General features: G+C 47.4%; 1 protein-coding gene and 1 long non-coding RNA gene across 5 annotated transcripts in view; one reads left to right on the forward strand and one right to left on the reverse strand.

Annotated features, from left to right (window-relative positions):
* Nucleotides 1-22,196, reverse strand: part of RPS6KA1 (ribosomal protein S6 kinase A1) — an 87,532-nt gene extending 65,336 nt beyond the window's left edge. Inside the window, exons 1-2 of one of the 4 annotated variants that reach the window (XM_077337716.1) lie at nt 21,969-22,195; nt 5,801-5,845 (exon numbers count right to left, since the gene is read on the reverse strand). In XM_077337716.1, the coding sequence (XP_077193831.1) occupies nt 5,801-5,845; nt 21,969-22,040 (117 nt within the window). In that variant the 5' untranslated portion in view covers nt 22,041-22,195. Of the gene's footprint in view, nt 1-5,800; nt 5,846-9,951; nt 10,056-21,968 lie in introns of those variants that run through there. The other 3 variants (XM_077337717.1, XM_077337719.1, XM_077337720.1) reach the window with 3 other exon arrangements.
* A 342-nt stretch (nt 22,197-22,538) lies between these two features.
* On the forward strand, nt 22,539-26,334 carry LOC143839046 (uncharacterized). Its single transcript, XR_013231556.1, has 3 exons — nt 22,539-22,678; nt 25,292-25,334; nt 26,258-26,334. It is a non-coding gene; the product is annotated as an uncharacterized LOC143839046 (long non-coding RNA).
* The last annotated feature ends 259 nt before the right edge of the window (nt 26,335-26,593 follow it).

Raw genomic sequence — 26,593 nt, forward strand, 5'->3', positions numbered from 1 at the left:
TTCTCTAGCTCTTTTTGCTTCAGCTAGGATACTGGCATATCACCTTCCGCAGCCTTCATTATTTCACAGAAAAGGTTTCCAAAAAACCTCCCAACCAGCATCTGGCTTTCTTCTTTGCAAATCCTTCTGTTTGGGTGCAGCCAACAGGACAGTATCCAGACAGCACTGGCATAGGTTCAGATTGCTGGGATACTCTTGACCTTCAGAAATCCACCAATCTTAGTGTTTCTGTTGCAACTTTAGACTGGACATCCTTTCCCAATTAAAGGGGAGGAGAAGGCAGCTATCCAGTATGGACTAAAAGCAGGCCTGTCTGCAAAGAACACACAGAAGCAAGGCAGCTGTCAAGTGGTAGAGGATTTTCGAGGAGCCTACATGGGTCAATGGCAGCAGAGGCAAGTAGAAAGAGTTGACTCAGAGGACTGATCCGCCAGGGCGCTCTCTCATGTGCTACAATAAGGCGCACACAAGAACATGCAAAATCAGCTCAAAGTGGTCTTGCATGCTGCACATAGCAATAGGACTTGTATGTGTGTGGGCATGCCAATCAATGGTGCTCCTTGACCACTTATTTGGTCAATTACTGTCAGAATTGATAATTGGGGGAGGGATGGGATTTTTAGAAGTCATGTTAGTAGTTTGATGTTTTAATGGGAATTTTAATAGGGTTAGTTGTTGTGACCCGCCTCGAGCCTGTCGGGAAAGGCGGGAAATAAATCTAATAATAATAATAAAGAAGTCAAGAATGCCACTGTGAAAGTTACAGAGCCTACTGTGTGATTCCATTCTGGCACCATGTGCTTTGCTGGCACGGAAGGCGCATTGCCCCAAAGCCCAATGGCACAGCAAAGCTTCCCCACTGGCATTCTACCTATTTTCAGCAACAGGCATCTTCAAGCAGACATTTCAAAAATGCTTGCTGTTAAGTCTGTTCCATTGACATTTTAAAAGTTCCTTTAATTTCCTAAGTGTGGGCTGATCCTAAAAACCTAACACCACCATAAAGACTAACAACATTTATTTCAACATTGAACTTTTATGAGTCGCAGCTCTGGAAACGTCAGCATGAAATAAACATTCATATTTTAAGGTGCCACTGGCCTTTGGATTTATGGGAGTTGTACATATCAAGTTTATGACCCAAGCTAAAAATGTTTATACATCTCCTCTCATGTGGAGGACGTCACCAGCCTGACTATGGAATGACAGCAAGGAATGTAATCAGTAAGGGGCCCCAACAACTTCGTGGATGAGAGTTCAGTTCTGCTACGACAGATGAGTTCAGGACAATATCCATGACATATCACATGCATTTGACTAGGTGTGCTGAAATCTGTGGTAAGTCCTCAATGTCTTCAGCTTCTACATATCACATCATTTATTTATCCTGCTTTCCCCCCCAACGTACTCAAAAGTGCCTTTCAGCACATCACATACCCCTCTCATTTTTCCATAACAACTCTGTGAGGTAGGCCAAGCTGGACATTTGATGTGCTCAAGGCCACCTAGCAAGTTCCCATGGTAGAAGTGGGGATTTGAACCCACGCCGCACAGGGTCCTAGTCTGTCACTCTGCCTCCTACACCATACTTGTTCTCATTAAAGCTTTAAATACAGCATTCAAATACAACACACTGGATTTTTCTTCCTCATAAAACATTTCAATTTAAGTATTTGTTGTTATCTCACTGTTATATCCCTGGAAGACAAAAATCATGAAACTCTGGCTCATGTACTTTGGCTGTATCTTGAGATCCAACAAAGAAAGCAATTATGCTAGGATTGGTCTGTGATAAAAGGAAACCGGGCCGACAAAGAACACGAGGGTTAGACATGATCAAGATGGACACTGGCCAGAGCATTATACATCTAAAAGAAGCGGTGAAAGATCGGAAGATGCAGACAGCTGAGCCATACGATTGCCAAAAATTGGATATGACATCGTATTTTGGGACATAAAACATTAATGAGGTCCATGGTGGGGTAGAAATACAAAAAATAAATAAATAAAATTATTTTTAAAAATTAACAGGTCATGCTCACTTTAAGGCATCAAATCATTTTCTAAGACCTACATCCCTGGTGGAAGGAGATATGCCACTGAGTCTCCCACTGCAACCAAGTCCTAGAAAGTATTTTGGTCAGCCCTGAGCAGCCCCAAATAAAGGCTGTTCCAAACAAAAAAAGTCTGCCCCAATGAGGACGCTCCCTTCCAGAGGCCAGGCCACCCTCACCAAGCTGGTGGAGAAGCAAGAGCTGGCACAACATGTTACCACAGGCAAGCTGGCATCTCATCCCACAAGGGCTTCCTGACTTGCACGACTCTCAGTAGCTCTTGCCAGAAAGGAAACCAACTTCCTGAGAGTTCAAATCATCCGGAAAACATAAACATATGATTTGCTAACAGGACAACCCCTCCCTAAGTAGAGATAACTGGTGCAAAGTGTAACGAGAGATGTGGGGAGAGATGTGCATCAACATCATCCTTGGCACGTTTGTGTTGGCATTTCCAGATCAGGAGATTCTACTCAATTACTCTCTCAAGCTGGACGGAGCATGTATATTATAACTACCTACAATTAGCATATCTGCTTCCCCTGATATGCCCCACTGCGACAGCACTCCTCATTTGAGGAAGGCCTTCTGGAAGTACCATCCTGCAAACGGGCACAGACAGTCTCCTGAAGCAGAGCCTTCTTTGATGTAGCTCCCATCCAGTGGAATCATTTGGATCAGTGGTCCCCAACCTTTCTGAGGCTGGGGACCGGCAGGGCATCGGGCCAGGCCCGCGCATTGGGCCGCGCCCATGGGCCACGCCCGCACATTGGGTTGCGCCCGCGCATTGGGCCACGCCCGCGGGCCGGGCCATCGCGCATGCATGAATGCGCAATGTGCAGGCGCAGCCTGCACGGGCGTGGCCCGGCCCTGATTCCCTCTCCCCGCTCTCCCGCAGTAAGAAGCTTCCCGGGCTGCAAGCTTGCAGCCTGGGAAGTTTTTTACTGCGGGGGGGCGGGCGGGAAGAGGGAGCCACAGCCCGGCGCCATGGCCTTCGCAGCCCGGCATCGGGTCGCGGCCCGCAGGTTGGGGACCACTGGTTTGGATGAGGAGGTCAGAATGAGTCCCTGCGTGCTTTTCATTCTGCAACATGAGCACAAGATCCACTCTAAGCACTCAGTGACAAAGAAAACTGTCGGAGCATGACCACACCCAGGGATTTTCACTGACCGGACAGAGCATTAGTTGCTCTAGAGAAGAACCGAAGCCACCATTTGTGAAACCTGAAGTCAGCCGCTTTCCTGTACTGGCCCAAAGAGCAACATGCAAAGGAAACAACCATTTGGAAAATGTTTTGAGGGTTTTCAGAGCACTGCTGCAGTTCTCAGATTGCAAGGCAAAGCCCCCCAGGTGGACATGGTCTTGAATTGTGTGTGTGTAAGGGCCAAAATTCTTAGAAGAGTGATCCAAAGACCCGTTCTTTGAAGTTGTGAAGCTTTTAGCACTGCAGTTCCTGAGTGGCTGTGCTGATTTCACGAAAGCAAGGAAGTCTCCCTGGCTTTTCTACTGCCTTTTGGCTCTGCTATTTCAAGGATAGCCCTTTTGTGAGCACAGTCCATTTGATGTCACTATAAGACTTTAAGGGACCACAAGAAACTAATTTGTGCTGTAATAGATTCCTAGTCCTCGGTAACATAATAAAACTTCTGACTGTAGCAGCTTCTGCCGTCCTGCATCCTTTCCTGGTGGCCATGATGCAGAAGCAAGTGAGTTGCCCAGTTCTCTTCCAAAAGGACAATGGCCCCAACCCTCAGATCCTTGCTTTGAACACAAGGCAAGGACTGGGTGCTCAGAAGCTAAACTTTAGAAGATAAATCCAAAAAACCTCTGCCAGCATGAAATTATCTTGTTAATCACATGATCTGCTTTGGTCATAATAGATGAATGGCCATTGTCTGATACCCCCTCTCCCATTTCCTGGAGGATTCCAAGTAGTCTGAATGCCTGAATTTTGGATGCTGAAACTGTGCAAAAGTCTCAAAGGAAAGGAGACCAGTACCTTCTTTGGCATTGCATCATTTCAATCACTGGCAGAAATGTACAGAAGTCTCAGAATCAGTAAAGGACAACTGTTCTTCTGGTAAACTGGACAACACAGAGGTATTGGGGGGGGGAGGGAACCCCACAACAGCTGTATTCAATGGATTAGTCTAGAGCCCTCCCCAGATTATCAAGGGCCATTCCTCGCTATTGCATCAGGGCTCTGCCAGGATTTTGAAACGTTATTAATCAGACTGGGGAAGGAAAAAGCAGCTGCAGAGGGTGGCAGTCTGGAGATCCTACACCTAACCATCATAATCTCTTCATCCAAGTTTTGCTAAACTCCCTAAAGACTGAACAGTTTCCTGTTTCCCCCTTTTATCTATTTTACAAAATTTATACCCTGCCTTTCTGCGCTCACAGAACTGGCTCTCAACAACTCTCAACATTCCATCCTACCTTGTCTGTGGGCAGCTAGTCAGTATACTGCAAGAGGCTGTCCTCACACACAAACTGGAGCAGCACGTGTGAGCACATGTTCTGGACCATGTAATTATTTCCCAAACATCTCTCTAATGTCAGGAATTAGAAACCCAGAGATTATATAATATCTGCCAGTTACTTCAACTGATCTTCATAAACAGTACTACCCCCCCCCCCACTCCCATTTAATCTCAAAGGTTCTCAAAACCTGGGCTCATGAATGCTGCTGTGAATGTTTCTCTCACTCCTCCACAGAAAAATTTGACCTCCAAGCCTGAAACATTCCCACGTTTCTTCACTGCTATTCCTAACTTCCACGGACGCCAGAATCTTCCCTTAAGTTTGTGCTTCTATCATGAAGGAGTCACAATATTCACTTAACTATCGATGCAAATCCTTCACCAAGCAAGCTGGGTATTACAAAACCATGAGCTTGGTTTTCACTACTTCGTGATGTTTGGGGTGGTTCCCAGTTTAAAAAATTTTTTTAAAAGTATTTTCAGAATTTCAGTAGCATTATTGGTTCTTAACCGAGGCACCCGCCAGGCAGTCTTGGGGGATAGGGCCGGTCTACTCCCAGAATATCAACGAAACATCTCTTATTAAAGGCAGCCTGACCTACTTCACAGTGCAGTTGGGAGAATAAAATAGAGAAAAGATTTATGTAAGCAGCTTTGGGTTCCCACTGGGGAGAAGGGCAGGATACGAAGTAAATTTTTAAAAATCTAAATAAAGTAAAAATAGTCCTACAGCTCTTCAATGCTATCTCATCACATATTATATTTTAAGAGAAAGGGGTATGCATCTCAGGGTACATGGGCTCTAATGGGGGTGATCTACAAAAATGAGAGCTATTAACCTAGCCTACGATAGCTAGCAGAAGCAAGCTAGTTTGTACGGCTAACCACACCCCAAGGACAAACCCACACAGGTACTCTGCTGGACCTTTAAACAAAAAGCAGCACTCAGCAAAACCAGAATTAAACTTAACATTACAAAATTGGCGGATGACAGTTCAGCAAGTACATACGCATGTCATTAAACCTACATAAACGGTCTCATCTCAAGCGCTGTTCTAATGTCCTAATTTAAAACAAACAAACTTCTGGCTTGACAGTGGTGGGTTAAGAACTGCTGCTCCAGATGCCGATGCTCTCCTTGCAGAGGTTAAAAGCACTTCATTCCGTTCCGTTCCTTCTCAGCCCTCCCAGAAAGAGACTAAGGATTTTTGCAAGCCCGATCAGGTACCCAGCAGAAAAAAGGCATGCAAGGCACAGTCTTACCTTGGACAGAGCCCCTTTCTTTTCCTCTGGAGCAGCTTGCCCATTCTGCAAAGCAAAAGGAGGCTTAGTTATTACTAGCCAATTCACCCAGCAGTAGATGATGCTTAACATCAACTTTTTCCTCGTATCTTACTCTTCAGTGACCCCCTTGCAAAACCTACTGAATGCCTCCTCAACTGCTCAAGCCTTTCTTCAAAAGGAAGATGCTCCATCTCGCCTCGCAACATGATATCTTTGCAAAGGCGGGGCAACCAGAGATGCACACGGAGTCCTGAAGGCAGATAGAGACCCCTCACATTTACACAACGCAGGCATTCCAGAACACGCTGGTGTGCCATGGCAGCACAGACCGTGTGCTGCGCGGAAATATCTAGAGGGTCCTGAAGGCACTCGGGACACACCCAGAAAGGAGGCCTTCCACTGCCTCTCTCCACAAGTCCCTGTCCTAAGGTCAGGCCCCTTCCACACAGGAAGCACCGCCCCAAAACAGTGACCATGCAGAAGCTCAAGGGGAGGGAGGGAGGGCACCTCCAAGAGCAGGTAATTCGAGCAAAGGGTCTGGAGCAACACAGGTATGCCAGCATTATAAGCCTTACATTTTTAATGCAACAATTTCATTTTTAATTGCCTAAATTACCAGGCCAAATCATTTCCTTTTAGTCAGGCCTTTATTCAAAGGATTATCACACCATTTTGGCTATTTCTTTGAGGGTCTCCGTCCCACCCAACTACAGGTCTATTACATTTTTTAGCTGAAATAGTTTTCTTTCTTATTTATGACATTGATGGCATTTTTATCCCCACTGGCTATGGTGATTCTTATCACAGGTTTTGTGTTTGTGACTTTATTACTTGGGGCGGGGCTCAGTGGCAGGGAACACAGAAATTCCCAGGTTCAAACTACTCCTGCTCCAACCTGTCCTTTCTACACTGATGTCTCCCCTTTCTTGCAACTTTGTGAATTTGGGCAATCCCACAGCCCGCTTCCTCCCTCTAACTTGAGGAAACATTATTTCCTCTCGCAGCGGGGAAGGCGCTAACAGCAGGATGGGTTGCAGTTGTCTGCACAAAGAGACTCACATGGGAAGGTTTAGTCAACCGACCTCAATGTTTTTGACTCCAGCCAATCCTCCCTACCAATATTTTCCTGGGCCTTCTTGGGGCCACACGAGTAGAAGAAGAACAGCTGGTAGTTTCTACCCCATGTTTTACTACCCAGAGGAATATCAAAGCGGCTTGCAATCGCCCACTTGTGAGTTAGATGAGGCTGAGAGCTCAGAGAACATGTGGAGGAGGAGTGGGGAATCAAGCCCAGTTCCCCAGATCAGAGACAGGCAGTCTTAACCAGGTTGCTGGCAGGTTTTCCTGGAAGACTAATGGAGAAGATCATGCCTGCCCTGAGAGATCAGTGGTCTGACATGGAAGCTTCACAAGTACACTGTTGGATTATTTTTATTACTGCTTGCCCCTTTGGGCGGTGGGAGGATACTAGAGGAATAGAATTCAAGGGACAGCACAATCCCCCTCAATCTCGAATCTCTCTACTGGTACTGGGAAATGCTTAAGCAAATACTGGAGGGCCACCCCTGAGTGGGGGCCCCAAGGAGCTCCAAGGCCTTAACTGCCCTCAATCCTGAAGACAGGTAGATCTGTGCCCCTCCCTATAACACACAAGCCCATGTGTAGAGCTGCACATCAGTTATGAGGACACACTGTTGCAACACCCAATGTCACCACTGCAATACCAAAATTCCTCTTGCCATTTCGACGGAAAGAGTTAACCACACTGCTTCATCATGACTCGGCAAGCCTGGCGGGTGTGCCTTAGGTAGGGAGCATGCAGCAGAGCCTTGGCGAGAGTTTTATCAGCTGGATTCTTGCCATGTTCCTCAGGTACAAAGTCAAGCCAAGGAGAACAGATCTTGCCCAGGGGAGTGCTTTTTAAAGCTGTGGATGGACTTCAGTGCTTGAGTTAAGCACTCTGGTAACAGACCATCTAAAGCATGGGTAGTCAAACTGTGGCCCTCTATATGTCCATGGACTACAATTCCCATGAGCCCCTGCCAGCAAATGCTGGCAAGGGCTCATGGGAATTGTATTCCATGGACATCTGGAGGACCGCAGTTTGACTACCCCTGATCTAAAGCTTGCTCAATTTCACTTAAAATTTCTTCTGCCTGGGTTCTAAAAGTGAATCAGGCAAGAGATAATCCAGAACACGCTCCTTGCTGCCCAGACAACTCCCTCCTCAATCAGGGCATGCCCTGCTGTATGGCCAATTATGAGGTCTGAAGGTAGTGTGAAGAGAAAAGCTGATTTACCAAATACTGCAACAACAGACGAAGGAAGAAAACACATGTGCTTACACAGTTTCACAGAGCAAAACTTCGCAGAAAAGAAATCAGCTAGATATCAAAGTTCCTTAAGGCAACTCTCTTACTTAACTCTTACCACTACTTTAATATCCAGTCTCCTTCAGGTCACCCCACCCACCCTCCAGAAGCACCTCAAGGCTGCCCAGCTTCAGGAGGTGAATACCCTACTTTATGCAGAGCATGGAAAATGTAGGCCGGCAGGAAAACTGGAAGCAAGCATGTGGCTCACAAGTGAGCTGTCTTGATGACTACAGACTAGGGTTGCCAGACAGTGACTATCACCTAGTGGGAGCCTGGGACGGGGGCAGGAACAAAAAAGCGGTACTGCGCAGTCACTTCCAGAGTAACAGGAAGTGGCATTATGTCACTCTAGGAATTGCCAGAAACTCTATGGTAAAATCATAAATATTTTGGCAATTCCTAAAGGTTTGTGATGTTACTTCTGGGGCAAACTCAGAAGTAACATTATGCCACTCCAGCATTGAAAACATTTTTTTCCTGCCGCTACTCTACTGCTCAGCCTCCCTCAGGCCAAGATCATAAAAAATGGGCTAGGATCAGGGAGATCCAGATTCCAGCTCCTGTTGTGCAATGAAGCTCACTGGGGATGAAGCTATCACATTCCTGCCAGAGGTGGGGGAGATTCCTTGCTCTAAGGGGCCTTACTGCCCACCAGCACTATAGCCAGTGAGAATTTTTTAAAATTGCCATAAGGCAACAGAGAGCATAACATCAGTTCAAGTTCTCCCCATAAATGGCATCATGCCATTGCCCCCTTTCCCTGTTGCCCCATCTCCTGCTACTGAGGGATCATGAATCAATCACTGTCTCAGTCTAATCTATATCATAGGAGGAGAGACCCATGTATGCAAGACTGAACTCCTTTGAAGAATGGCAGGCAGAATGTATTAGATGAATATGTAGACTGAATAGAGGTCCATCTAGCCCAGCACTGTGCCTTGCACAGGGGCCAACTAGTTCCTCTGGAGGGCCAACAACAGGCCACAGAGGCCAAAGCCGGAGAGTTGTTACCGCTTGGTGATGGTATTCAGAGGTTTTCTGCATCTGAATGTGGAAGTTTCCTTTAGTCACCATGACTAGCAGCCATTGTAAAACCTCCATGGACCTGTCCAATTCCCTTTTAAAGCCATCCAAATCTATAGCCATCATTACATCCTCTGGCAGTATATTCCTCCATCCTGAATTTACTGCCCACCAACTTCATGGAATGCCCTTGAGTTCTTGTATTTTGGGAGAGGGAAAAAACAGTTCTGTCTGTCAACTCCCTCTACCGCCGGCATAATTTCATAAATCTCTATCATATTGTCTCTTTTCTAAAATGCAACGGCCCAGACTCTTCAGCCTTTTCAACCCTCCTAACCCTCTTTGTCTTGATTGTCTGTACTTTGCTATGTCCATTTCGAGATACAGGGATCAGAAGTGCACACAGGACTCCAAATGAAACCACACCATAAAACTATACTTGGACATTATAACATTGCCCACTGCTATAAGGATCCATTGGTTATAAATGACAACAAATAACTATCTCTATTATCACCATTTATCAGCATGCTTTCTGATGTGTATATTTATACTAACTGGCTCTGTGGTATTTTGGACTGTTTAGTATTTGTAACAAATGCCTAATAAAGGTTCTGTGATGATAATATTGGCTATTTTATTTTCAGTCCCTCTGCTAATGCACAGTACACAGCTTGCCTTTCCCCCCCACTGCTGCAGCACATTAGGTTGATGCGTCCATTGAACTATTACCTTGGACTCAGCAATATTGAATTTCATCTGCCACACTGTCTCCCATTCACCCATTTATGGAGATCCTTCTGGAGCACTTCAGTTACCCTCGGGTTTTGCTATCCTGAATAATTTTGCGTCATCTGCAAATTTCCCAAGAGTGACAGGAAATAAATCCAAATATAAATATATTAATAATAATAATAATAATAATAATAATAATAATAATAATAATGCCACTACACTGCTCACCATTAGTTCCAGATCATTTATGAACAAATTAAGCAATGCTGGCCCCAACAGCACTCCTTGTATGACACCTCTACTCACTTTCCTCCATTATTATGGAACCGCCCATAATGCCAGAGATCATGCTCCAAAGCAATTGTTTTCTCCAGAGGAGGTCAGTTATAATTCCAGGAGAACTCCAGGGTCCCCCTGGAGGACAGCAAATCCTAACACTGGGGCTAGTCACACACTCGGGTATAGGCCAAAGTATTTTGGTGGCCAGAGAAGAAAATCCAGATGGCACCCCAGTTCAACATAAACACCAATTTGTGCGGAACGCAAACTATGGCTCCTATTTGTCTGAGTAAAGCTTGTGCAAGAGCAGTTTCCCATAACACCTAAACTCAACAAAGGTGGTTCTCACCTGGCCTCACAACAGGGCAATATGGCAACCAGAATGCGATGCATTTAGAGGTCTGTGCAACATTCAGGGTCATACAAAAGCGCCTCACCATCCTGCACACTAGATCCAGTCCTCATACAGAATTCAGGTGGAAGTCAATATGGTATATAATGGTTAGACCATGACTGTTCAAATCCACATGCATCCCTGAAGCTCATGGAGCCTTTCTTCATCATTCTCTACCTGATCTACCTAACAGGGACGTGGTGAGCATATAATGGAGAGGAAGGATCAAGAACTGTAGGTGCCAACCTGTCTGTTACAGAAGAGCATACCACTCCCCCCTCCCACACACACTGGCAAGGATAACTTGGTTGCTGGGAAGAGGGTGACTAGCAGGACAAAAATTTAGGACTCTTTATCATTTTGCAAGCCTCAGCAAGTCATGTATTTACTTGCTTACAATGCCAGGAGTAGGACCTTGTGGTTAGAGAAGACAGCAGAGGAATCTCAGCACCTTGGTGGAATCAAACCACATTTCCATGGGCTGGCATTGCAGCAGATTACAGAAATCACAAAGTCAGTCCTTGGAGAACAGAGCATTGTTTCTGGAGACTGCTCCACAATCTGGCCACAGACAGTATGTTCAGAGTCATCTTGCAGAAGATGGCCATAAAAACAGGGGGAGAGAAACCATTACTCTTTGGGGGTTTGTTTCAGCTGCAAGTTATGAATGCTAATTCAGAGCTTGTGCAGAAGCCCCCCCAGGAGCCCCCTATGCATACCTACAGATGGTATATTTCCCTCTCCCCTCTCAGTGGGCACTTCCAGTTACTAAACCAGGCTTTGATCGTTATATAGCATCCCACCTGAGGCTGCCTTTCAGGCAACATCTATCAGAAAATAACCTGCTTCTTAAATTGTTTAATGCCACAAAAGCCTCTATGTAGACACAGAGTGACTGGCATGGAAGCCATCGCAAGCCTTCAAGCCAAATGCAGTGACGACGCAAGGCTTTTACCACAGGAAATATGACAACGGGTCATTACTGCCATTATGAATTGCCAATCTGTCTAAGCCTCTAACCTTCAGATGGGTGAGATCCACTGTCAGAAGGAGAAAGTGTTATAATAATAGTAAAAAAAAGAAAAGGATGGGATTTTGGAGATCCATTCCATAAATGGTGGCATTTTCCACTGGCGCAAGCCCTTCTCGCTGTGGTTCAGTGGTAGAGCATGTATTTTGTATGCAGAGGGAACCTGGTTCATTCCTCACCATCTCCAAGTGGCAGGTGTTGTGAAAGAACTTCACCTGAGATCCTGGAGAGCCACCATGAATCAGTAAATGTGATAATGACAGCCTAAGCATCCTTAAACTGGGCAAAAATGCTGATGACTGAATGGACCCAACCTACACAGAAACAGCTACCCCAAGCAACAGATCCTGGGTCCTTCACTGAGACGCTCTCCTGCACAAACATTAACAAAATGAATGGGAGATGGGCATGCTAATGAATGCATGGCATGCTAATGAATGAGGCTCTGAGATGGGCACACTTCAGGCACCACAGCTATATTCAGACATTTCAACAAACCAAGATTTGTAGGCTGCTTTGATCAAACTCTAAACAGCAGTCTTTTGGAGCATCACAACCAAAACTTTGTGGAGTAACAGTGCCCTTCACAGCCAGCTGACCACAAAGATGGTCCTGAAGGGAGGATGCCGACCTTACTCAATGGCAGGAGAGTGACATACAAGCAGCAGATATACTGTTTTTTTTGTCCAAACCAGGAATACCACTTAATGTTTGAGTTGACTCAGTTTGCAGGCTGCTTCTGAAGCTTCTTGGGGTGAGAAACCAAGCCCCTAACTAAAAGAAAAGAAACAAACAAAAACAGCCCTTTGCAACTTGAGTCGTTATTTGTTATCCATGGCCTTTTAGTGAGAGTTGAGAGCTCCTCAATAGGAGCTAACTAATCCACAGATACATACATTACCCAGATGGGTCACTTACCAGTGGAGGGGCTGAACAACTTATTGAATAAAGGTAATGAGGATCGTGTATTCCATGAAAAGCAAATTAAATTCCAACTCGAAATAAGCCTGGGGTTGGCTCTGTAATCTTTTTTTTACATTAGCTACACTGCTGTTGTATTAGCATAATAATCATGAGTCAGTTTAACTTGAACACTACATGAGGTTCAGGAACAAGCTCATTCAATTCCCCTCTTTCTGTAGCTCCCCTGTCATCTTTATCAATATGTAAATCAAGCCTTTGGATAGAGGAGAATTCAAATTAAGGAGACAATGAGACATTGGGAAACACACAGTTCGAATCCTGACCCCCCCTAAAGAGAACTCAGGATTTCCTTCTAGCAAATTAGTCTTGCTTATATACGCAGTTTTGACTTTCTTAGAAAACACTGCTTTAGTTGAATACCCACCCTAGGATGCTGTCGCTAGCTGACTCCAGCTGCTGCTTGCAGTGAGCAAAGCCACATGCCTGAAGCAATTAACATGCAAGACGGAATTCGTTACTCCTGGAAATTCTAGTACAGGATTTTGGTTGCACGTCCGTTTCCAGGCTCCATTTAAAGGCCAAAATGGCCTGGAAACCAACACATCCCAAGAGCAGCCTACTCCCATAAAAGCCTTCCCAAATTTTAAAGTGGTCATTTAAAGGCTGGTTGCCCTTTTCCTCCAGAAAATCCACAAAGCCTGCCCCAGGCAAGGAAAATCCCCACTGGGCAAGATTCTGGAGATCCATTCTTTGAATTGTGGTGATTTCTACTTGCTCAAGGAGACTTCCCTCATTCTCCAAGCCTCTCATGCCTGGGAAAGGCGTTGCTGTTTTAGAATAGAAGCAGTGGATCTGTCCCGCTCCCTTACCAAATGGCAGCATTGCCCCAAAATACATGAAAGGTGATATAGTATAAAAATGTGGAATAGTTTTAGAACACAGGGAGGGGGGGCAAACTTTTTTCTTTTTGCTGTACCAGCTTGATGTAGCTGCTCTTCTCCAAGTAGCTTACAAGGGTGTTAACTGTGCAGAATTAGGAGCTATTATCTTTGAAGACAAAGGGGGGAAAAACACATACCCCAAGGGTGACTAGTTTCAAAAGTTATACTGACACTTGTATAACTTGGCAAATGCAAACACCTTTCAGGAACGCAATCACCACATCTCTGCCCTGTGACTCAGACACCAAAGGTTTGAGAAATCGTTGGTAAGGTTTTCATGGCAAGGACCAAGGCAATTTATATAACTAACATTTCCTGACTACAGTTGCTATCTCCACCCCTCCCCACAACCCCCAACCTGGAAGTAAATACAAAAAAGGCATAAAATCATAATGCTGAGCATTTCCTAGTATTGCTGGAGGATTTGCCAGCCAAACAGTGAAATGGGACAGAAGCTTCACCAGAAAGACTGATAGCATGGCTGTTGCAAATGCCACAAGAGTTATAACTTTGGAAAACTGCCCATGAACCATGGTATCTCCTTACCAAACAGCGGTCAGGAGACAAGGGAATGGTGTGTGTGTGTGGGGGGGGGGGGGAATTAAGCCACAAACTTGCCTGTCAACACACTAAACTCAAGAATGACACTCCTCCACAGAGCCTTTTGAGTTAGACAGAGACAAAGGACACATTCCCCCCCCCCCCACACACACAGCTAATTTGCACAGATATTTGCTCCTACCCGTAGGAATGGCCAGGAGTGCAAATGGACTGAGAACTGGACAAATTCATAGATGGTCCTTATCAGTAATGAGAGAGACTCATGGCTACCAGCCATAGTGACCAAAGGGAAAACTTGCCTGTAACTGTTGTTCATCGAGTTGCCTTCTGCAGAGACACACGCTGGGACTGCAGACCAGCCGGTGGAGGATTTTTCCACCTTTTCTATCTCTCTCTAAAGAAACCAACAGGAGAGTCTCCCCCCCCCCCCCCCGCCTCCAGCTGAGAGATGATATGTCTTCTGCCCAAAGGGTCATATGCTCCACAGGAGCCTCCCCCCCCCCAAAAAAAAGCCTTACTAAAATCAAGATATCCACCACACAAGGAGGCACAAGTGATATTCTCACAGGAAGAGAAATACTGCCCAAATAATAGGGTATCCTCCCCTGAGTTGAAACACGTCGTCTATTGATCAGAAATCAATGCTTGTCCTGGAGCAAAGGATTTTGGCCTTGGCATGGCTTCTCGTGGCAAAAAGGTCCACAGAAGATGTCCCCCAAAGAGCAATAACTGGTATGAGGTGATCCAGTGTGAACTCTTGATCAAAGCTGCTCATTCTGCTAAGACCACTGGCTGTAGAGAAGGCCTCAACTCACAGAAGGCGATATCAAAATGGAGTTTGCTGGAACACTGCAAGAAAAGAACTGAGGGAGAATGGGGTCCCCTTGCCTGGAGCATGTGACCATTTGGGCGGGAAAACTGCATCCTTCCCTCTCCCTGCCTGTTGATCATGAAAGATTAACTAGAGCTTCCATGGCAAAGGACAGTATACCCCTGATGGCTGGACAATGAACCTGTGGGCACTTTCTGAATTTTGCAAAATGATAGGGGGCACCATAACAAAATGGCTGGGCCCAATCACAATCCCCTGGCCTCTTTTAATGTATATTTTACTCCTTTCTCAGTCTTCAACATGCAGCCAGCAGGGTGACCCTGAGCCAATCACAGTCCTGATAGAGCTGTTCTCAGAACAATTTCTCTCAGAGCTCTCTCCAGCCACACCTGCCTCACAGGGTGTCTCTTATGGGGAGAGGAAGGGAGGGCGATTGTAAGCTGCTTAGAGACTCCTTCGGATAGAAAAAAGCAGGGTATAAAAACCAACTCTTCTTCAACAGGAGAAATTATTTCCCTAAGCAGCTTATTACCTGATGCTGCTAATTCACCAGAGGGTGTTTGGACATCAAGAAGGGAATGAATACAAAACCTTTAAACTGGAGAGGGCTGACTGAACAACTGGAGCAAAGTTCTGAAGCAGGAGAGGAGAGATTAACTTGCACAAGAATGCAGCTTTCTTTTGATTTTTTGTACCGGTGAACACCAGAAATTATCATGGCTACTCTGACTGGCAGTTGCTTTCCAGAGTCTCAGGCAGTGGAGTCTCAGATTACCTGATCCTTTAAAGCAGAACAGCTGGAAATTAAACCCAGGTTCTTTGAGATGCACTGAGTCACAGCCCCTCATCCTTTCTGCAAACTGGAGAAGTGACATATGCATGGGGAGAGGAGCTCACCTCTCTAGGAGACAAGCTAGGAAAAGAGACAGGTAGATGGAGGGCTCCAACACGCCACTTTGCACTAGCAACCAGTACAGTTCAGGCGAAGATGAAACTTCAGTTTTGCTGACTGTACCTACTGGCTCCTAGGTATGCAGAAAAGGTTAGGGCTGCCCCACTTGAAGATGTACACATGAAGATGAGAAATCTTGTGGTTATGACAAAACTAACTTGGTAAATAGAAATCCACCATAAGAATTTACTGACTCTTGGGGATCCTTCCTAGAATTTGTGGGTAATTAAAGCTAATGTCCCCTAGTGCCTTTATTTTAACAAATAAAGACTATTTGAAATGTGATTGGTTAGGATTCGATAGCCTTGTTGGTCTGAAGCAGCACAAAAAGATTTGAGTCCAATGTAATCTTTAAAACCAACAAAGACATATTCAATTTGTGGTGCCAATAGACTCAAAATTTGTTGTGCTAATTCAGGGAATGCATTGGGGTAGGATATACTGTTTATCTATTAATCAAATTGTGCATTGAATATTCTTATACATAGCCTAGTATATTTCTGTCTCTGTCTCTTATTTCTGAAAATAAAAAGTGTTTCTAAAAAAAAGATGCACATGGTGTGGATGCAGCATTTTTCAACAATGCCCTCCATGGCACAAAATAATCCCTGCATACAGGAGGTTAGCACCTTAGGAAGAAAGGTTTTATATCCTTTCCCAAATGAGCTCATTTTCTACATGCAGAATGGAAAAAACATTCCAAAAGATAAACACCCACCATCTGGAATCCAAAGTCCAGGATGCTACCATCTCCCCCCTGCAGAACGGCTCCTTTAGGCAGGCACCCTTTTTACCTACCCGGTTAATCCCACACCTGTTATCTGCCACAGCACAAACACAAGAACCATTTGAGCTTCTCTTTGCCCAAGCTCATACCAGGCAGGCTGCCAAAGTTTTAAACTTCTCCCAACTGGGAACACAGCTACTGTCACATGACATGGGAAGCAAACACTATTATTTGAGCAGCAACGAATTCAAGAGTCCAGCTTCAAGTCATGAGAACCCCTGGTCTGTATAGAATCCTAGAGCTGGAAGGGGCCATACAGGCCATCTAGTCCAACCCCCGGCTCAATGCAGGATCAGCCCTAAGCATCCAGGATAAGTATCTGCCCAACTGCTGCTTGAAGACCGCCAGTATGCAGCCAGGCTTGTAAATACTATGCTGTGGCAGCAGGGATGCCAGATCCCTCCTGGCCACCAATGGGGAATGGAGGTAAGGTTGCCAGGTCCAGGCAGAGAAACATCTGGAGATTTGGGGATGGAAATTGGGGAGCAGGTAGACCTCAGTGGAATGCAACAACATCCTCCAAAGCATCCATTTTCTGCAGAGGAATTGATCTCTGTAGCCTGGAGATGAGCTGTGAATCTGGGGGATACCCAGTTCCCAGCAGGAGGCTGGAATCCCTGCTCTATAGCTGATCTGGCCCACTTGTCAGGGAGCCAGAACTACTCTAATTAAGGATCTAAATGGCAACCTGGGCTCCAGGCTTCATAAGGTCTAAAGGGATTGAACGCAGTACTGAGAAGAATCTGAAGAAATCCCTGAGAGACAAGGAATTTAGAGAATATTCTCCCCCCCCCCCAATAATGTATGGGGAAAGTTTAACTACTCCTTTGGTTACCGCACTAAGCCCAGAAGCCATTAAGAAGGAATAATAATATACACAAAGAAAGTTATACTACCATTAAGCAGATCAATGGCTGTTTCATCCAGAATATCTTCCGTCTACAGAGCAGTACAAGCAAGGCCGTGTAAAATGTGTTCCTTGCAAACACACCATGGGAAGGACTGCAGAGAATACGTAATAGGAGTTCAGCACGGCACCATAGAGACTAAATGGAATTTATTTCAGCACTGGCTTTTGCAAATCAGAGCTCACTTCATGTGCATTGGCATGTACATCCCCATGGTTAGCCTACAATTTGGGGGATGCGGCTCAGAGCATCTGCTTAGCATGCAGAAGGTCCCAGATTCAATCCTTGGCAGCTCAAGCAGAAGGGGTCAAGAAATATGTCATCACCAACAACGCTGATTAAGGATGATCTGACTCCATCCAAAGCAATTTGATGAAGCCATGTGGCCTTATGTATACTTAATGCATCTAATGAAGCGAGATCTGACTTGTGAAAGCTTACACTGAAAACAATTCATCTCCTAAGGTGCCAGTGGACTTTTATTTTGCTGCTATATGCTAACACGGGTTGGTCTTCTACAATTACGGGCACAGAACATAGGATGTTCATCCATATCTCACTGCAACAAGAACCACTTTGTCACATATAAACCGACATTAAGAAGTCATACCAAAGAAGCCTGCAAAGAAGTCTCCGGGGTCTCCACCTGAAGTCTTTCACCGAGCCCTTTTAACTAGAGAGGCCAAGGACTACACGTGAGACCTTGTGTAGGCAACATGGATGCTTTGTCACTGAGCCAGGACTTCCCCTTTAGGGAGGGAGGAATTCTTTGGGAATGAAAGACTGTAGAAATCTATCAGGCAGCATCATAAATGCCATCAGCTGCTAATTTCAAGGTATGCTGATTTTGAACTTTACAAGCCAGACCAGCTTCGTTTCCTTGTCACTTCCTTACCTGTCCCCTCCTATAAGACACCTCCGGCAACTCGTTACTAGAACACTACCCAGAGCTCCCAGCTGCTACCACATGGAACTCAGTACTCACTGACTTTTTCCTGTACTCACAGTGTGGCATAGAGGTTAGAGCATTACACTCTGACAGGCACAGAGGTTAGAGTGTCAGGCTCTGACATGGAAGACCCAAGTTTGAATCCCTACTCTGTCATGGAAGGTTGCTGGTGACTGGGTCAGTCACACACTCTCAGCTTAATCTACATCAGAAGGGTGTTGTGAGAACACAATGGAAGAGAGAATGATAGCTGCTGTGGGTCTCCATGAGGGAGAAAGCTGGGACATAAATTAAGTAACTAAAGCACTGCAGGGGAGATCCAGAGTTGTTGATTTTTTTCCATTTATATCCCAATATCAGCATTTTAGCTTCACAACGTTCCTTTTAGGTAGGTAAGACTGAGCATCAATGGCCTGAGGTCAATGGCCCGAGGTCATCCAGCAAGCGTCTGTGGCACGCTAGGGATCTGAACCCGGGTCTCCCCGAACCTAGGTTGACATTCCACCCACTTCACTACACTGGCAAAACTGTTCATTCAGCCACTCAAGTCTTTGAGTGATCTTTAGACAGCTACTACCCCAAAGCAAGGTTTGCAGATTTGCCACAAAGATAAAACATAGCTGAAGAGAAGAAGAAGAGTTGGTTCTTATATGGCGCTTTTCCCTGCCCAAAGGAGGCTCAAAGCGGCTTACAGTCGCCTTCTCATTCCTCTCCCCACAACAGACACCCTGTGGGGTGGGTGATGCTGAGAGAGCCCTGATATCACTGCCCTGTCAGAACAGTTTTATCAGTGTCGTGGTGAGCCCAAGGTCACCCAGCTGGCTGAATGTTGGGGAGCGCAGAATCGAACCTGGCAAGCCAGATTAGAAGTCCGCACTCCTAACCACTACACCAAACAAGCATGTCACAGACTTCATCACCTTGGTGCAAAAGATTGGCAAAACACACCCTCTGATAAAATACAAGGTCATAATTGGCATTCCCACAAGCAATGGAGACTGAATAGGTAGACGGTAGGAAAATAAATCCATATGCCTACCTGTGCCAATGCAGCTGCCTGTCACCTAGACAGCACACTGGGACCACTTGTCAAAGCCATCAAAGGAAAGGACTTATGGCTCAGCGGTAGAGCATCTACTTCAGAGTTGGTTTTTATACCCTGCTCCTCACTGCTCAAAGGAGTCTCAAAGCAGCTTACCATTCCCTTCCTCTCCCCACAGCAGACACCCTGTGAGGTAGGTGAAGTGAGAGCTTCTGACAGGAGTGCTCTGTGAGGACAGCACTATCAGGGCTATGATGAGCCCAAGGTCACCCAGCTGGCTGCAAGTAGAGGAGCGGGGAAATCAAACCCTGTTTGCCAGATTAGAAACCGCCACTCATAACCACTACACCATGCTAGCCAAAGGTCTCAAGTCCAATTTCCCTGGCATCTCCGGCTCAGAGTACCAGGAAATGTGAAGTGAAAATATTTTGACACTAGACCCAGGAGAGTCACTGCCAGTCCCAGCAGCCAGGAATGACCTGAATGGACCAAGGACTCCGTAACCATGGCCACATGTTACAGTACATTAGTTTGTAGGGAACAGCCAACACACGTTCACTTTACTAATGAAGCCACACGTTCCATTGCGCGTGGCGTTAAATGTCACATGAAAATTGCTCAATGCACGCATAAAATACACATTGTATTTTGTATTGTATGTGTGCCTTCATGGTAGGTTCTGGACAGGGCCAGTCTATGGCAACTGTGCCAAGCTTTGAGAAGCAGAAGTCAAAGCTCACAGCAAGTTCAAGCACTGGGGTCAAAAACTCTGAACACAGTAAACAGCAAAGAACACTTTGCATTTAACGTGAAGCACTTCAACCTGCCCCAAGAGTGGTGAACACCAATCAGCAGAACCAGGCTTCCCTACACCAGGGGTGGTCAAACTGTGGCCCTCTAGATGTCCATGGACTACAATTCCCATGAGCCCCTGCCAGCGAATGCTGGCAGGAGCTCATGGGAATTGTAGTCCATGGACATCTGGAGGGCCACAGTTTGACCACCCCTGCCCTACACTCCCACATGAGGCCTGCGGGGTGACCTTGGGCCAGTCAGTTCTCTCAGAACCTGCTCAGCCCCACATCTGCCTCACAAGGTGCTTGTGGTGGGGAGGGGAAGGCACTTTGAGAGACTCCTCAGAGTAGAGAACAGGAGGGCATAAAAACAAACTCTTCTAGTCCCTCGGAAAAATCAAAGACAGCTCAAAACCAAAAGGAGACACATGAAAGGCCAGCAGATATATTCACAGCTGTGCATAAACACATACGAAAAGGTAGATCTGGCCCTCAGCAGCTCTTGAATCAATTTGCCTTTAAAATGCCACAAGATTCATGCTTGGTCCAGGTTTAGTTAAAACTGCTTTGAAAACAAGTATTCCATTTCAAAAGGAAAAGCCTCTTCCCCCCCCCCCCCCACCCGCATCTCCCCAATTGCTTTTAAGTCCTTCAGGAACAATGCAGACATACGGGAACGAGCCTGAACAGGTCTACTGGGAAGTAAGGCCAGGTTTATTATGCTAGGATTGCAACGTAGATCCTCCGAAACAGTCAGCGACAGCACGACCCCTCTTCAGGCACCCCCGGAGTGCCGACCTGCTCTCTTGATCGCTCCCGGCTCCTGCCTCGAGTGCCGGAAGCGGTGTCTGCCCTCCCCGCAGCTGAATCCCTTGGCTGGCCTGGAAGGCTTGGAGGCGAAGAAGCCACCCACCGCCCCGGGCTGCAAACCCAGCCAGGAGGCTCTTTCCTCCCCGGCACCGCAGCCGACTCAGCGCGGCAGCAATGCCTCCCCCCAACCGCGGTATTTGGGCGCTTTGCTTGGAGAGAGCGCGGTCGTGCCCACAAGGACACAAGTCTCCTCGCGGGGCATTTCGCGCCGACAGTCAGGAAAAGCAATCCTGCGCTCTCTCTCTCCCCACCCCCCATTGCTCAAAGGAGGGGACGCATCGTCTGGAGAAGGGCACGCAGCACGCCGCGTATCGATCCGATCAACGACGAGGGTCCGATTACTTCCACGAGCAAGCAAAGGGCTCCCTTTGCTCCCAGCTCGACGGTCCCCCTTAATAGCTTCCAGGAAAAGGAAGCGGTTGCTGTCGGCATGCCAAGGCTTCTCCCCCCCCCCCATCCGTTTGGGGGGGGGGCGAGCGAACAGCACGAAGCGGCGCGCGGAGGGGCTTCCTTTGCAAAGCAGGGGGGCGAAAGAAGACTGGCTCCGCCACCACGCCGCACACGGGCCCCGGGTTTTTGCAGCCCTGCTGCCAGGCTCCAACCGTGGCAACGAAGACGAGAGAACTTGCGGGCGCGCAATGCACCGCAGGCCGGGCTTGGGGAAGTCAGTGGAGGATCCCCCTTGCCCTGAGCGCCACCTAAAGGCGGGGGAAAGAGGGAGAGGAGACCTCCTCGCTCTGCCGCGGCTCACCTCGGCGTCCAACTCCATGTCCACCAGCTCCATATCGGGCCAAGGCTCTGCTCCCAGCTGGGCGAGCGGCATCGCGGCTGCCTTTGGAAAACCCCGGGAATAGCGCCACGAGTCCCGCCGCAAACCTCCCTTTCCTCCACCGAGCCCCTCTTCGCTGACGCGCCGAGACTTTATACGCCGCTCGTTTCCCCGGCCTCGAGCGCAGAGCTCCCCGCCAAGGAGGAGCCGAACGCCGGCCCCCGCTGCCCCATTGGCTGCTCGGCCTGGTGGGGAAGGAAAAGGCGGCTCCGCCCAGGCTCGGCGGGCTTCTGTCTGCAGTCCGCGTCGGGCTGGTTTCGGGGAAGGGCGGGGGAGGCCTCAGTCGGCGCAGCCAGGTAGCGGGCAGGGCGGGCGCCATGTGTCCCGCGGCTCCCCGGCATATTCCGCGACCGCAGCCCAGCTGCGCCTTCGGATTCCGGATCCTTCCCCGCAGTCTCTGGAAAGCGAAGGGTAGCCCGAGTCGATTCGGAAACGAGCCCTAATGAGTTCAGTGGGGCTTAATATATATGGAGTAAAATGGATTTATGTAATAGAAGATAAGACATACATCTCTGTGACATATCTCCATCTTTGGAAATTTTTAAACAGAGGCTGGATAGCCATTTGACGGAGACACTGATTCTGTGAAGGCTCAAGGTGGTGGCAGGTTACAGTGGATGAGCGATTGGGATGTGAGTGTCCTGCATAGTGCAGGGGGTTGGACTAGATGACCCATGAGGTCCCTTTCAACTCTATTATTCTATGACATATAATATAATTTTTATTTTATTTTAGGGCTTGCATTCTGCCCTTCAAAAACTCGGGGGATATATGTACAATATACATATTTAATAATATATATTTAATAAATGTGCAGGCCACCTCCAAGAAACTGCTCCAAGCTGTTTCAATTCTCTTGATGTAACCAGTTATACCACCCTTTTAAGACAGCCATTAGCAAAGCTGCTCTGGAGCTCAGGGTTGTCTGATCCCCTGTTCACCAGCAGATGGGGGTACGGTTGCCAGATCCAGGTTGGGGAACCTGGAGATTTGGGGGTGATGCCTGGAAAAGACAGGGACCTCTGCGGGGGACAATGCCCTAGAGCAGGCTTTCTGAACCAGGGTTTTGTCAGGGCCCTGGAAGAGTTTTGACAACTGGGTGGGAGTTGATTAATTTTATAGAGAAGAAGAAGAAGAGTTGGTTCTTATATGCCGCTTTTCTCTACCCAAAGGAGACTCAAAGCGGCTTACAGTCGCCTTCCCTTTCCTCTCCCCACAACAGATACCCGGTGAGGCTGAGAGAGCCCCGATATCACTGCTCGGTCAGAACAGTTTTATCAGTGCCGTGGCGAGCCCAAGGTCACCCAGCTGGCTGCATGTGGGAGAGTGCAGAATCGAACCCAGCACGCCAGATTAGAAGTCCACACTCCTAACCACTACACCAAGCTGGCTCTTGGTATTGATGTGATATTGGTATTGATGTGACCATGTATGGTCATGTCAACCCCCTCCCCCAGATGGCCAATGATGATCCTAAGGGGATGGGAAGAGGAGGGGCATGGCAGGAAGCTGGGGCTTGCTGACATCACTTTCAGGGCTTCTCCAAGCCTGGGGAATGTTTCAGGGGTCTCTCAACCATAAAAATCATAAAAAGGCTGCCCTAGAGCATCCAAAGCAGCCATTTTCTCCAGGGGAACTGAGCACTGTAGTCAGGAGATGAGCTGTCATTCCAGGGGATCCCCAGGTCCCACCTGGAGGCTGGCATCCCTAAACTGCATTTCATCCTTACACAGTAGCCACTTTAGAGATCACATAGTCCCTTCTTTCATCATGTTCAACAGCATACTGGGAAGAATTATTACTCCTAAATGTTTCAGAGCTGCCCAAGCATAACAGAATCCTGAGTCATCCTTTTGGGCTTCAGTATACGGCTGGCAAGGAAGCCTACTGAAGAAGGGCAAAGTGAGAAATGCAGGATGGCATAATGGCTACGCAGGGGTAGTCAAACTGTGGCCCTCCAGATGTCCATGGACTACAATTCCCATGAGCCCCTGCCAGCATTTGCAAATGCTGGCAGGGGCTCATGGGAATTGTAGTCCATGGACATCTGGAGGGCCACAGTTTGACTACCCCTGAGTGTCATTAGAATCTGGGAGACCCACCTTTGGATCCCCCACCCTGCCATGGAAGCTCCCTGGGAGACTATAAATAGCCCCCTTTTTCCTAGTCTCAGCAGTTGGGGCTAAGCAGGGGCTACTCAAGAATGGAGGAAAGTCATTCCACACATGCACAGAGACACCCAGTTTTAAACCTGATCATTGTGGCAGAAAAAATGTACATGTTCGTTTAAATAGAGGGCAACTGGCAGCACAACTCCCCAGCAGGCAATAGAAACTTCCACTGCGTTAGTGTTGTATGTACAGCGGTTAAACATAGTAATCCGGCACATTTGCCATCCCTGTTGAAAACTGTATTATTCCTTTGTTTGGATGTGAGGGTATATGCCTTGGTGAAGGTCAGGGGTCTGCAGCCTAATTAAAGAGCCAAAATATGTCAAGATGTAGAGCGAGAGATCAACAAAAAGCCAAGCTAAGAATGTCCATGGTCATAACGAAAAATATATGACTTAATATTACCAACAATTGACTCCTTGCTTTGTAAGCCATAAACGTTCTGCAGCCGGAACATTGGTTGTTACAATTCCTTTCTTAGGGGAGAGGTACATATGAGGTCTTACAGTAAGTCATAAATAGATACAGAAGCACCCCGTGCAATTCTGTTAGTGCATTGGTATGGTTTGTATACCTGTGTATGGTTCGCACTTTGATTTCAGGTAGCTGTTTGTTTCTGTGATTTCCCTTTCTGTAAAGCAGCGGTCCCCAACCTTTCTGAGGTCAGGGACCGCCTCCGGGGGTGAGGGGAGAGCCGACAGCCTGTGCTCATCGCATGCACGGCAACTGCGTGCAAAAGCGCACACGCAGTTGCCGCACATGTGCATTTTCGCCACCAGGGGACACTAACGCACATGCACAACAACTGCACGCATGCGCATTTGCGGTGCCGGCAGCCACACCTGCCTCTTCCCCTCCCTCTTGCTGTGAGAAGCTTGCTGGGCCTGGTGAGCTTCTCGCTGTGGAGCGGAGGGAGGCAGGTGCGGCTGCCGGCGGCCCAGTACCGTACCGGGCCGTAGACCGGGGGTTGATGACCCCCGCTGTAAAGAATCAGAAGTCATTGCTTTTTCGTCCTGGTTATTCTAGCATCCCACCTACCCCTCCATGTATCTTAAATTTTAATTTTCCTTTCAGATACCTGATGCAAAGAAAAAAAATCACTTTTGCGCAGAAGCAGGTAATCAGTCACTCAGAACTACATACTAGTATTGATTTTTCCTGACTCCTTTTTCTATCTTTTTATTGTAGAGGAGCCCCTTAAATATTTTTCAGAATATCAGAGGGACTGAGGGGGGCAAAAGAAAGGGGGCAGTTTGAGGCAGGAGTAGGTATCAAGGCTCCACCCCTGTTCCCAGGTGTGGTAACCACATGAGAATGCCACCCCCAGGTCAATGGAAGCAGCCAGCTCCCTGCTTTCACAGCAATGCCAGGAATAGCTTGTGGCCATGTCCATTAAAGCAGGATATAGGGGAAAGGCTGGGGAGCTCTCACTAGGGAGCTCTTGGTTTAGATACAGCATAGACTGGGTAGGGGTAAGGCATTTATTTATTTATTGGTATCAAAGCCCATTTTAAAAATGGGCTTTGAAAGCGGCGGCAGGCAGGAGGGCATGAGAGGGTGGATGCAGCTCCCTTTGGCCTGCAACAAGGGAGTGGAAAGCCCCCCCCCCCAGCTCCCTCCCAGCAGGAGCATACCTGGGGGCCACAAAGCCCTGTCGCTGCTTCTCACCTCATGTGTGACAATGGAGGCCGCAGCCACAAGGCTTCTAGCAAGTAAGGGGGTGGGCAGGAGTTGGAGGGGGAGAGCCAATCAGGGTGGACCTGGACAGACGGGGCCCTGGACAGTCTCCTCCCAGGAGGCTGTTTTCCAAATATATAAGGGAGCGATAAGGAAGCGAAATAGTGTTAAGGATTTATATTTGTTTATTGAATTTTTATGCCGCTGCTTGTCAGGTGACTCTTTCCCCCCTCCCCTTTCTCTGTTTTCTCCTTCTCAGGGTGGGCTCCGCTTGCCCCTTGTAGAGGTGTCAAAAACATTGTCTCTCTGATCACTGCCTCCCCCACTCACTCTAATCACCGCCTTCCTTTCCCCCCTCTCCAGGCGGTGGGATCCGGCGCTCCCCTTGAAATGTAAAAGCGGGAGCTTTGCTGGCTCCAAGAGTCTCACACCCCGCTGACTTCAAAAACTCCCTGGAAAGGGTCGATTCTGGCGCTCCTGTTGAAACGGGGGGGGGGGGAGGTCTACTCCTGTGCATATAAAAACCTGGGTCCGATCTAAGAGCAATGTCGCAGTCAATTTTCCTGTGTATGTGTTGCGCTTGGCTGAGTGAACTGTCTGTGCGTCCCTGCCTTCAATAAACCAACTTTCTGGCGAAGTGCTGGGTGTAGGTAGTCACTGGACTTGGATATCGAGTAGGGCAGTGGTCCCCAACCTGCG

This window comes from Paroedura picta, chromosome 5, assembly GCF_049243985.1.
Source record: "Paroedura picta isolate Pp20150507F chromosome 5, Ppicta_v3.0, whole genome shotgun sequence".
Lineage (NCBI taxonomy): Eukaryota > Metazoa > Chordata > Lepidosauria > Squamata > Gekkonidae > Paroedura > Paroedura picta.